Source organism: Argopecten irradians, chromosome 4 (genome assembly GCF_041381155.1).
Source record: "Argopecten irradians isolate NY chromosome 4, Ai_NY, whole genome shotgun sequence".
Classification (NCBI taxonomy): Eukaryota; Metazoa; Mollusca; class Bivalvia; order Pectinida; family Pectinidae; genus Argopecten; species Argopecten irradians.
In genome coordinates this window covers 21,816,362-21,829,995 of record NC_091137.1, presented here as the reverse complement: position 1 = coordinate 21,829,995, position 13,634 = coordinate 21,816,362, and the positions used below count along the sequence as shown (strand labels likewise).

The 13,634-nt window shown below is 37.0% G+C and overlaps 1 protein-coding gene across 1 annotated transcript; it reads right to left on the bottom strand.

Moving 5' to 3' along the window:
* Positions 1 to 3,081: 3,081 nt before the first annotated feature.
* LOC138320955 (uncharacterized) lies at positions 3,082 to 7,100 on the bottom strand. Its single transcript, XM_069264283.1, has 2 exons — positions 6,963 to 7,100; positions 3,082 to 5,281 (listed from the first exon to the last, which is right to left on the bottom strand). Exon 2 carries the CDS (start codon positions 5,278 to 5,280, stop codon positions 3,157 to 3,159), a length of 2,124 nt encoding a protein of 707 aa, XP_069120384.1. The 5' UTR covers position 5,281; positions 6,963 to 7,100; the 3' UTR covers positions 3,082 to 3,156.
* Positions 7,101 to 13,634: the final 6,534 nt, after the last annotated feature.

Here is a 13,634-nt window from a genome sequence, read left to right as displayed (position 1 = left end):
TATATGGAGTCACTTTACTTACAGAACATAACTGTTATATATGGAGTCACTTTACTTACAGAACATAACTGTTATATATGGAGTCACTTTACTTACAGACAGAACATAACTGTTATATGGAGTCACTTTACTTACAGAACATAACTGTTATATGGAGTCACTTTACTTACAGAACATAACTGTTATATATGGAGTCACTTTACTTACAGAACATAACTGTTATATGGAGTCACTTTACTTACAGAACATAACTGTTATTGGAGTCACTTTACTTACAGAACATAACTGTTATATGGAGTCACTTTACTTACAGAACATAACTGTTATATGGAGTCACTTTACTTACAGAACATAACTGTTATATATGGGAGTCACTTTACTTAACTGTTTATGGAGTCACTTTACTTACAGAACATAACTGTTATAGGAGTCACTTTACTTACAGAACATAACTGTTATATATGGAGTCACTTTACTTACAGAACATAACTGTTATATGGAGTCACTTTACTTACAGAACATAACTATACTGTTATATGGAGTCACTTTACTTACAGAACATAACTGTTATATAGGAGTCACTTTACTTACAGAACATAACTGTTATATATGGAGTCACTTTACTTACAGAACATAACTGTTATATGGAGTCACTTTACTTACAGAACATAACTGTTATATGGAGTCACTTTACTTACAGAACATAACTGTTATATATGGAGTCACTTTACTTACAGAACATAACTGTTATATATGGAGTCACTTTACTTACAGAACATAACTGTTATATATGGAGTCACTTTACTTACAGAACATAACTGTTATATATGGAGTCACTTTACTTACAGAACATAACTGTTATATATGGAGTCACTTTACTTACAGAACATAACTGTTATATGGAGTCACTTTACTTACAGAACATAACTGTTATATATGGAGTCACTTTACTCACAGAACATAACTGTTACATGAAGGCGTTTTACCACAGAACATAACTGTTATATATGGAGTCACTTTACTCACAGAACATAACTGTTACATGAAGGCGTTTTACTCACAGAGCATAACTGATATATGGAGTCGTTTTACTCACAAAGTATAACTGTTACATGAAGTCATTTTACTCACAGATCATAACTGTTATATGGAGTCACATATCACTGGTGCCATCAAGCGATGATTTGTGACACCACATATTATTGATGGTGTCATCAATGATCTATGAAATCATGTTTTATTGGTGACGTCATTAATCATCTGTGACCTCACATATTACTGGTTGTGTCATCAACATTCTGTGACATCACATATTAACCCTTTAGTACTGCGTCATAGCCGTTTACGTACCAGATTTAGACACTTCAATATATGGCCTTTATCTCGTGAAAAGCGTTCCGTCGTGAAAAGCGTTTCCCTGTGTACTCAAAACCGTCTCTGGTTTATAGGAGTGATCAATGGCACGTAACACATGTAGACAGGACCCGTAAATGTTATTGAAATTAGGACCCACAGGTAGGTCAACCGATAGATTTATGGACTGGACAACAGCAGCAGCTCGTTCAGATCGTCCTGCCGCAAGTATAACTGTGAAGAATTTACGAGCTTGTCTTTAGCATGAGTTCATGGTTTAAAAAAAAAACATCAAAAACTTGGAAAGACAAATACTAGATAGACACCTCATTTGTTAACAGATGAACAGAAGAGATCTCGTGCGCAAACGCAAAAATAAAATTCTGAAAATGCATCTAAAATATAACACAAAAACTTTCGGCAATTTAGGTACTGGTGATGAGACATTTACTTTTACTATTACGAACCAAAACGGAGATAATGCAAGACGCTCAAGTATTACCAAGTGACGGCGTACTATTAAGAAAGTTTTGTATGTAATTTTCTCCGATAATAAGGGTCCAATTGATATGCAAATCATCTGTAACAAAAGGTAGAACGGTCACACCAGCATCTATAAGAGGTTGTTCTGAAAAAAAATACAAGAATTGCTTCAAGAATCGTCGTCCCAAATCAGGACTCGCAGGCACAGGGATCTGAGAATTAGTTACAGATTATATAATTATGGACCCACCAGAGTACCCTAAGACCATTTTAGAGGTTTTAGAGCTCTAGATAAAAAAAACGATAAATCATACTCTACACGGTACTATATACGAGAAGGGTGGCAAGCTTTTAGCTCAAATATCTAACCCGCCTACCTTTAGCGGCTATAAAAACACATTTTTAGTACTTCGTCATAAAAACGGTTACTACCGTTGGAAAGAGCGATAATTTTCCTTTCGAAATCATCATACACATATATTCAAAGTGCCTTCATTAAGACGATATAAGCCCCATTATGACAAACACCTTGAACGGCAGTATTTACGGTGGCCGATCCGGATAAAATATGCATGAGCTAGGCCTATGCTGCAATCTCCCCTTTTTCGATGTGTCTCTGCTGCGTAGCTGACGAAACAGATAAACTACGATGCGTAAAAGAGAGTCTTTGTATAGCCAGCCAATGAGATTGCAGCATAGGCCTAGCTCTAAAAGCTTGCCACCCTTCTCGTATATAGTACCATGTAGAGTATGATTTTTATCGTGTTTTTTTTATCTAGAGCTCTAAAACGTCTAAAAATGGTCTTAGGGCACTCTGGTGGGTCCATGATTATAAAATCTGTAACTAATTCTCAGATCCCTGTGTTCGAAGGTCCTCTCACACCCTCCTTATTTACCACACTTGCCCCCCTGCAATTACTTTGTTTCCCACACTAAAACAGCAACTGTCAGGAAAGAGATATAAACATGTAGGTTATTTTCTTATGGATATGCGGGCATTGAAGACTATGAATAATTCTTCCAAAATTTGATTGGCAGTTTAAAAATTTGTATTTAGGCAGCTGGTAAATATTTTGAAGGACAGGAAAAAATAAAAATGATCAAAACACTCAGTTTTTGAGAAATAAGGCAAGTGACATTACTTTTGGAACAGCCCTCAAATGTAAGACTGTCCAGGACATCAGCCAACTCTAGTATCTGAATGATCTGACATATATTTTAATATGAATATATTAATAATATACATTTTCAATAAAATAACTTTTATTGATACAAATACATGTTACATCAAAATATGAATGTATTCTGTGATTGTCTATTTTATGCAATTTTAATGATATCATTGTCGTGACCGTCCCAGCAATGTGGCCGTCCGTCGCAAGTCTGGATGTAGTACTTTCCTGTGGTGCTGTTGTAGCCCATATCGATGGTATGCTCATGTCCCTGATCGGTAGAAGTGAATACAGACACGATGTTACCGGAGGCTAGACTGCTCATCTCGTCGTGGGAGATATAGATCTCGTGCCTGTGGAAGCCTGGTGGGTCTTGGTGTGTGTAGGAGGTGGCGAAGTGGCCGTCGGGGAGGCTTGTGTGGACGGAGGAAGTAGCGGTGGGTGGCTCAACAAAGTAAGACGAATACTTGGACATGTGATTGATCATTTCGACAACAGCGGATAACTCCTTTCCTTCAGCACTTCCATCCATATGCACAGGAGTGATTGGATATCGCATCCTCAGTTTGCCTACTCCTTCTATTTCTGGAAGAGTGATATGAGTACCTGATGCAACCACCTTTCGGACATTTCCTTGTCTGTCCAAAACACCTACAGCTCCTTTATCGGTATCTGCTTTGTCAGTCTCACCTGGTTTGGATGCTCTGAAAAATTCTGCGGGCGTCTTGTAGAAGTATTTGCTGTTGGTACCATTATATGCTTTATCGGCTGTGAGTTGACCATTCCTCTTCATGTGTTCAGTGATGATGTCTGAGTGAATGTTGTGCCCGTATTCACGTAGATTATACGGATTCCATCTGTAAAGTGGCGTCATGAACACAATCTCGAGCGGAATAGCATAGGAATATTGGGCCGCGTAATGATGACACTCTTTAACGTGACGTTTGGTATGACAGTCATCAATTTGGATTTTCGCAACTTTGGGTTGGGTTGTTTGAGCGACGAATAGATTTTGATCGGCAAAGCCTCTATGAATTGTCTTGATTCCCATAGCTCCTTTGCTGTCGTATTTAAAGAAGCGGTGGTAGTAGGCGGTGTTGAGTGCCGTATTGTTTACAGGGTCTCTGACGTCTAAGACGGTCATGTTAAATGAGTGGTCTTTAAGGTCGGCTCCGTAATTATTCTTACCCGGAATTTGCATCATAATTCTATCAAGGAGACCCATATTGTATTGTTTATCTTTAAACTGGCCATAGCCAAGATCGAAATCGTAAATTCCGTCTTTAGCCCTTTGGGCCACCTTAAAGCGAGCTGCTCGGCTATTGGCAAACGTCTTCATGTCGAAGTTATGTGACAGTCTGGCGGACAGATCGTCAACAGGTGCGAGCGCTGACAGCGGAAAGTCGTCCTCTATTGGGTGGCAAAGGATCCTGTAGTTCCACTGTGCATACTCTGCAGTTCCGTTGTTCACGTTAATGATAGTCGAGGGAAGATATGAGAAATTTTCCAGGTTATGCTTTGATCCTGAGTAGGACGTGTAGCGGATCTTTTCTTGCAGATCGAACCAACTGGACGCGTCGATCGAATGCCGGTCGCTCTGGAAAGGCTCATTTAGTTCCTTGGTGTCGGTTGTCCATGCTCCTTCCATGTAGCAAAGGTTAGCTTTGAAATAGGGCCTGTAATCTCTGTGACGGTGATTTTGGTAACGGAAAGCTTTGAAATACTCCTTCATCTCAGCGATTTGTTCAGCGATGGTATGTTTTTGTAAGACTGATGGGGGTACCTCGGGGAAAGGGATGTCCTGTATGGCATGGTAATCCGTGCTGGTTTTACTCGGCATTTTAAGCTTGTAGTCATTGTGCCGTGTGCGAAATTCGACACCGTTCATCACAGCAATAACCTCCCCCATACCTACAGTACGGTCATAGTTAGAATGGTCATGGATGGAGTTGATAGACCTACTAGAGAAGGAAGAGGTGAAATACGGAGCAGTTCCGTCGTGGTTGTGACGCAGCTGTTTAATTCCGGAGTCACCATCCGATCTGATACGCTCTTCAACGAAAAGCTGCTGGAGCATCACCTGTCTGGTCAGGGACTCTAGCTGTTCCTCTAGTTGCTGGATTCTGGCTTTGTCCGACCTCGGGTCTGGGGTTGGTGGTGGTGGTGTTGTTGCTGCGTGAGTGTGCTGATGGTGGACATGTTGGTGATGGCGGGTGGTGTTAGCTGCTAGGGCATGGCCCACTACAGTCACCAATACCAGTAACGAAAACATCCTGTAAGGAAATGGCATCAAATCAGATATTTGAGAGACTTTAAACATTACGAAACAGCAAACCTGGCAAGACTCATTTCATCGCCTAATAGACAATTTAAAAGACGGACACACATTCAACAGGGATGGAAGTGTAAATGGAATATCATCAAAAATGACGGATCTCTTTTGTCTTGTCGTACATAAAAAAATCACGATTAAAATCAATTTGGCAAATGTCAACTTTGTATCGATAAACATAAAAATACACTGAATTAAGCATTTTTCTTAAATGTTGTATAAGATGCTCTCCCGCTGACAAATTATATTTTTTCTCTATCAAAAACAGGACCAGACGTTTAAGTTGGTTTTTTTTCACTCATAGCAGCAGAGAATCACTTAACCACCAGCTAATAGCAATTTTTTTTAAACTGAATTTTTTCTATTCTACTTCAACACATACACCTACACAATATACAATATACACTTTAAACAAATGCATACAGTACACACTTATCAATTATACGTTTTCAATGCAAGCAAACATGCAATAAACACTGTATATTCATACATACAGACATTTATAATTCATACATACAGACATACACCCTCGCATACACACACCACCACCCTCACATACATACATACATACATACATACATACATACATACATACATACATACATACATACATACATACATACATACATACATACATACATACATACATACATACATACATACATACATACATACATACATACATACATACATACATATAAGTTTAAGTACGATTAAGTATTTTTCATCAGTTACAAAAGTTACATAATTTACACGATTACCACCATTGAAAAGTCATTCGCATCATTTTATATAATTTTTTGAGTTAATTAGACATATATATACACAACTAAACACCAATTATTGTTCAGATGATGGGTACCATTTATGTCTTGTCGGCGTTGGAGCATCTTTAAATGTTTTGTTGTAATTAAAGAGAAAAAAACAAAAGAAAAAAAATTAAGAAAAGAAAACAACAAATGTCTATCACCTAAATTGAATTATAGTACTAATAAATAATATTAAGGTTGTCAAATGAACATAATTCTTAAGTCAAAAGGTAGATAATTAAATAAACTAGAACGAATATACGTTCCCGGTCTACTATACCTTTCGGCCGGGTACGAATTTTGGTCCCTATGTGTCCTAGTGGAGCAGTGCCTCCGGAAATCACTCGGGCACAATTTTATATACTTTTTTGTAGGTTTCCAATTATTTTGTGCGTATGCACGCATTTATATACATGTATTATTTTTGTCGAAAACAAACATAACTACCATACTTAATATCTACCGTACGGCTCACAAAACGCCAAATTCATACTTTGTAGACTTGCTGTACTAAATTCATTGCGGAAAGGTCTTCATATGTGTATATGTAAAACAAAATGTCTCGCTTAGAATCTGATATTTTATATGGTTCAGTTTTATTGCCTAGTAGGTAACCAATATAAAACAAGTACGATAAAATGCATGAAAACGTTTAAATAATGGTTTGCATAACCTTTACTTTGCTCCATTAGCAGTAATAGGCACCAATTGTAGCTCTAAAGAAGAAAAAAAATTCTGTCTAAAAGTCTTTTGAGCTACAATATTGCAGTTATAAATAAACTAGATCAGCTGCACCACTAAAGGAATACTTGCCTGTCAGCAAAGAGCTGGGCTTCCTTGGACAGACCAAAAGAGCTGCTGTGGGTTTGCGATAAAGGTTCCTTATATATAATATCTCTACTAACCCTAATCTCTTGGTTTCTCGTGGCCTAATTATCGGACATCTGAAAGGCCCGTATGTGAGCTAATTTTGACTGCGCCATGCCTTATCGAATGTCGAATAGCCCTAATGACCCTATTCTGTTCTTGTGTCTGTGATAATGGTAAAACGAAAATACAATCAGCTGTGGTATTTTTTAAAGATGCTCCACCTCTGACAAATGGTATTTTTCTCTATAAATCAGGAGCAGATGGATCAGTGGTTTTCTTCAGTGACAAAAGTTACTTTCTTTATACCATTACCACTAAAACTTTTGAGCTTCTTATTTTACTTCAAGATAAAAAATAATTGAAAAAATATAATTAATTGCGCCTCGAAAAAAATCCGTGTCCCTATGTCTTATATGGAATTAAGTTCTGATTGCACATGCACTAAAAGCAAATTAAATCATTTCATTTTAATTGTTGTGTTTTAAAATTAGACACACATATACACGATTAAACACCAATTATTGTTCAAATTATGAGTAACATACATGGTCTGTGGAGCTTCTTTAATATTGGTTATTTTTAGATTTATTTATTCATTGATTCATGAATATTTTTCTCAAACCACGATTTATTGAAAAATGTTTATTGCTATTCATGCAATTATTTTGAAATGGATAAGTCTTTGGTTGTCCTTTTAAAGTACGGAGAATCTATTTCTTAACTGTCTTCGACATTGAAGTGTTTTATTGACCTTTTTCATATTTCATCTGACGAGAGTCCAACCATGCAAAGTGATCAAGTACGACGTTTTGTTTAGTTACAAGGAAGAGCTCATGTTATCAGTTTAGCTTGGGCACTTGTCATCGAACATTGTCTTTGTGGTGTTCAACGTATTTAATAGGGACCTTAGATACCATCATTTTATAATATACCACACACAGCTTGGCAGTACAATTTGTTGTCGTTTCATAGGACATTTCATAGAAGTGTAATAACCTTCTAAATCGCGAAAAGATTGTAGAAGGAAAATGTGTAGTGTGTTTGAGACAAAGGCAAGATGTAAAGTCAACGTTAGACTCCGTATCATGCTTGGTCTGTTAAAATGACGGCATGTCAACAACACATAGACGAATTATTAAACTATGAATAAAACAAACGAGAATACAGTATCATGAACCAGTGTCCACTTTTACCTAATGTCATAGACAGCAAACGTCTATCTGATTGGCCAATTCGTGAAATTTTGAAGCTCGGTCAAGGTTCAGTCGAGTTTTAACTACCTACAAAGTCGGTTATCATTGATGATCTAGATTCTTTGTGGACAATGGCATACGGAAAATTACTAAACACAACAAATAATACTCCTCTAGAAATAACCCCGATATATATTGTATAACATGTCATCATTGTATGAATTTCCTGGTACATTTGTAAGTTTTGAGATCTGGTGCTAGATTGATCATAAAAATACGAATATTGGTTGTGTTCCAGTTTGAAGCATTTAAATATTTTTTCAATATTAATAGTAACCATGGTTTCATAAATTACCTGAAAATCAAGATGACGCGTCACCTTTATAACGATAGATCTAGAAATACAGAATGATTTTTGTATTTAGTAGTGTTCCAAATATTACTATTTCTCAGAGGATTATCAATGATAACCGAATGAAACTTGACCCATTACTTTCACGTACTGCCCTAGGTGATAGACGTGGTCAGTAACACTAGGTATACGTAGACGGTAAAGGGAAATCAGTTCACCAACGTTTGCTCTACAAGGAGTGTATAAAGTTTCACGAAGTCCGACGTTACAGGTTCAAATAATTCAAAAACATATTATACACTTATTTACAACAATCGACCTAGTTTGAACAACAACAAAATATGCAAAAGTTATCATGAGTTATTGACAGCTTTACAAAACAAATGAATATTAGTGATCTGGTTACAACATAGCAACTTAAATTTCAGCAAAAGAAAACAAACATGTACATTTTCCACGTGTTCATCAATAGATCTGTTTCTCTGGAATTGACCGAGTATAAAGTTTAGGAGGAGCTGTCTGACCATTTTTTTCTGTGGACATGTAGACAGCTAACATACAGGCTGATTCCAGTATGCGTGGCGTTAGAATTTTACCTCCCGCTCCTATTGCATGATCGTAAAGGCGACTAAATTTAGGATCTTATCTTTTCTCCTTTTGCTCATTGACTTTATTCTTCCTAACGTCTTCCTTGACACCACCTCATTTTTGGCCTTTTGTTGACCGTTCACCCCTGAGAGATAGACTCTGGGTTCTGATCGCTGTTCGAGACACATCAACGTGTTTAGAAGTGGTCGTTTCTGCTCCTGCTTGGCGCTCACCATACCGGGGATGGAACCACTGGTTTGCCCGTTGTCAGTATAATGTGACCAGATGGTGCGTTGCTTGGTGTTGTCGGTGGCATGCTTCAGTGATAAAGCCCTATAAAAAGACAAAAGTCCCACTATACAAGAAGACATAACACGAATATACCGCAGTCTCCCAAAACATGCACCACACACTTCATTACACGCTACACACCGCACACACGGTAGGCCGTCCTTACATTATCTGACAGTTAATAGGGCGTAAATATAAGAAACCAAATGATTCCAGTATACCCGCTAACTTCGTTGCGAGCGTATAAGCCGGTTCAAGGCGGAGTTCTACCAACGAAATGGAAGCATGCACAGATTACTTCATAGGGAACCATGCATCATCGATACTCCAGGTGAAGCGATCGTATGGGTCGGAACCCCTGGAGTATCGATGATGGGGAACACAGGGAAATCTTAAATTTTTAGGCTGGTGAGATTGGTAACCGTAATTGTTAGATACTTGGATTGATTCTTATAGACAATACATGGGAAATTTCTCCAAGGATTACAATGATAACCGAATGAACCTTGACCCTTAATTACTTTCACGTACTGCCCTATGTGATAGACGTGGTCGGTAACACTAGGTATACGTAGACGGCAAAGGGATATCAGTACACCAACGTTTGCTTTACAAGGAGTATGTAAAGTTTCACAAAGTCCGACGTTACAGGTTCAAATAATTCAAAAACATATTATACATTTATTTACAACAATTGACCTAGTTTGAACAACAACAAAATATGCAAAAGTTATCATGAGTTATTGACAGTTTTACAAAACAAATGAATATTAGTGATCTGGTTACAACATAGCAACTTAAGTTTCGGCAAAAGAAAACAAACATGCACATTTCCATGTGTTCATCAATAGATCTGTTTCTCTGAAATTGGCCGAGAATAAAGTTTAGGAGGAGCTGCCCGAACAAATTTTTCTGTGGACATGTAGACAGCTAACATACAGGCTGATTCCAGTATGCGTGGCGTTAGAATTTTACCTCCCGCTCCTATTGTATGATCGTTAAGACGACTAAATTTAGGATCTTATTTTTTTTTCTTCTTGCTCAGTGACTTTATTCTTCCTAATGTCTCTATAGACATCGCCTCGCTTTTGGCCTTTTGTTAAGCGTTTGCCCCTGTGAGATAGACTCCGGGTTCTGTTCCCTGGCCGAGACACATCAACGTCTTTAGAAATTGTAGTCTCTGCTCCTGCTTGGCGCTCAGCATACCGAAAGTGGAACGACTGGTTCGCCCATTGTCAGTATAATGTGACCGGATGGGCTGTATTGCTTGGTGTCGTCGGTGGCATGCTTCAGTGATAAAGCCCTATAAAAAGACAAAAGTCCCACTATACAAGAAGACACAACACGGACTTACCGCAGTCTCCCAAAACATCTACCAAACACTTCGTTACACGCTACACACCGCATACATGGGAGGCCGTGCTTACATTGCCTGACAGTTAATTAAGGATTAACTTGAACAAAAATCTGAGTGTACTCTAAATAAACTGCGAAACGGTTTATGATGAGAGTACACTCAGATTTTTGTGTTATATCTCCATAACATACATATAATCAAAGTACTGAAAGTACTAAATGGCTCGGTCTCGATAATTGGAGGAATATATTTTTTTTTTGGACAATAAGAAATAAATTTTGCTAGTGTTCCTTCCAGTTTGAACTTTTGAGGATTCCTTGGACACCCAGGTGTTAGATAAGAAGCACATACTAAACTCTTGGGATTATTCATATTTCATGCAAACTTGTGCGAGGCCTCCTTGAAACGCCTTATCCTGAAAGGCTAAACTGAGATTTCAAACTCTCTAAAATTACATTAGTTAACTTGTGGTTCCGACAGAACAAGTGCCAGGCATCGTGTGGATTACTTCCCTTGAACCAGATTGGGTTTTTTTTATTCTATACGAAGACACTGGGATCTGAGAATTAGTTACCGTTTATATAATCATGGACCAACCAAGTTGTGTATATAGAGTCTCAAGTACCGTGTAGAAGATGATTTTTATCGTTTTTTGATCTAGCCCTCTAAAACGTCTAAAATGGTCTTAGGGCACTCTGGTGGGTGCATGATTATATAATCTGTAACTAATTCTCAGATCCCTGTGTACGAAACACCTTCATGGGGAATATGTATAAATGTTCAGACCCTGCGCTTGAACCAGAAACATAACTTATGTATGAAGCAGTAGAGAGGACCAATGCTTATTTAAACGATTTTTAATAACTTTAAGAGAGAGAGTTCCGCAGATCCATCATTCGCCGACTAAAGATTCCTTGTGTTACTGAAGTCCTATTCTTTTCCTTATATAGTTTTATAGTGGTTCCTCTGGTTCTAGTGATTGAGATTGACTTTGTAAATAGCCTGTTCTTATCTAGTTTTCCACAGCTTGTTTAATAGTGTAGATACCTCTACAACATCGTTACGTTTACGTTTATAATCTTGTGTTGGTAATCCTAGTTTGTTTTGTAAACATTGTATGTTATGTACCTTTTTAGTGGCTCTCCTCTGAACTTTTCAATAGATTCAGGGCCCGGCACCATAAAACTTTCTCAGACAGATTTTTTACTCAAGTCTATGTAAAATCATATACTTGAGTAAAAAAAATCTGTCTGAGAAAGTTTTATGGTGCCGGGCCCAGAACATTGTTATGTTCATGTGCAAAAAAATAGACACAGAATGATATTAGGTTTTTTTACTGATTTACTTACGTGCTGGCTGGATTTTAAGTGCTTGTCAAATGTCACGTTTATGTCTTTTTCTGTAGATACATTTTGTATTTGTTGATCTGGAGGAAATATGTAAGTGAAATTTTGTGTTAGGTTACCAAGATTGAGATGCTTGCATGTTTTCGTGTTCAGTGACATTTTCCAGTCTTGATTATGTTATTTATATATCTGTTGATTCTGTGTTATCACTATATAGTTCCAAAGTAGTTTAGAGTCATCATGAACAGCAAAGAGTTTCATAACACTGTGATCAATCAATGACATCTGATGGATCAAGAATAGGACTGGACTTAATACACCACCCTTGGCTACACCACTAGTTACCTCAACTAGACTAAATCTTTCACCCTGCATGACTACACATTGGTTTAAATCCATCAGGCAGTCTATGGTTGTGCGGAACTTTGCCAAATGCCTTACGGAAGTCTATGTAAATGGTATTAGCATTTTCTCCTTTATCGATGGCTTCAGCCCAATGCTCTATCACCTCTAGTAAATTTGTTGTACGGGATTTTTAAGGAAGGTTGAGTTTATGAGTTTATAATATGACAATTATTAGAAGTTTTATGTGTCCTAACTGAGTGAAAGTTTTGACATGTTATTTTTGCTTTAGTAATATATTGAAAACCATTTGATTAATTCAGCTGTGAAAATCATTCAAATGGACAGACAAACATATATGATGCCATATTAGTTACAAAAAAAATGAATTAATGCACTTGTTTGTTTGGTCTTTCCTATGCATATTTAGATGGAAACATATCTGCCGAAATCACTTATAATTACGAATAATAAGTGCAGTTGTAGTTGTAAAAATGTGAAATAAAATTGTACACCAAAACTTGAAATTAGATTCATAGTCAGACTGTATGTGCTGATAATGATTTTTGGCAGTACTGTCAAAAATCATTTTCAGTCCTTATTTGTTCTATCAAATTAAAACCTGTGGATTGTAAGTATTTGATTCTCAAGTTGTTGGCAGATTTTGGTGGTAAAGAAAACATTAAAATCTTTTCTTGGGTATTCGTGAGTATGGAAATTATAGCACATAACTTTAAATACTTTCAATATTACTGTTTAATGTTATTTCTTTTCATGACTGTAAACATTTACCATTGACACATTGGTACTTCAGAGATTTTGACAGAATACTATCTAAATATCAGGGTACATTAACAATAAAAAGTTTGTTGAAGAAAATGTATGTATTTTTTTCTTGGAATAAGGTTATGTTTCCTCAAACACATTGGATATCCCATTAGCAAAGGTTTCTTACGCATAATCTAATTAACTTCGGCATTTTAATGTGTTCACTAAAATCGTATAAATTTTGCTGTTTTTCATCATATCAAAAGTGAATGTAAATAATATAATGAATCACATCTTGACTTGTTTAAAACACAGGAAATTAATACAACCTCAGAAAAATCTTTGCCTAAAGGCAGATACGCAACCGTCACTTCTCAT

Coding starts and splice junctions, on each gene's coding strand:
- LOC138320955 (XM_069264283.1), bottom strand. CDS start 5,280: ATGTTTTCGTTACTGGTATTGGTGACTGTAGTGGGCCATGCCCTAGCA.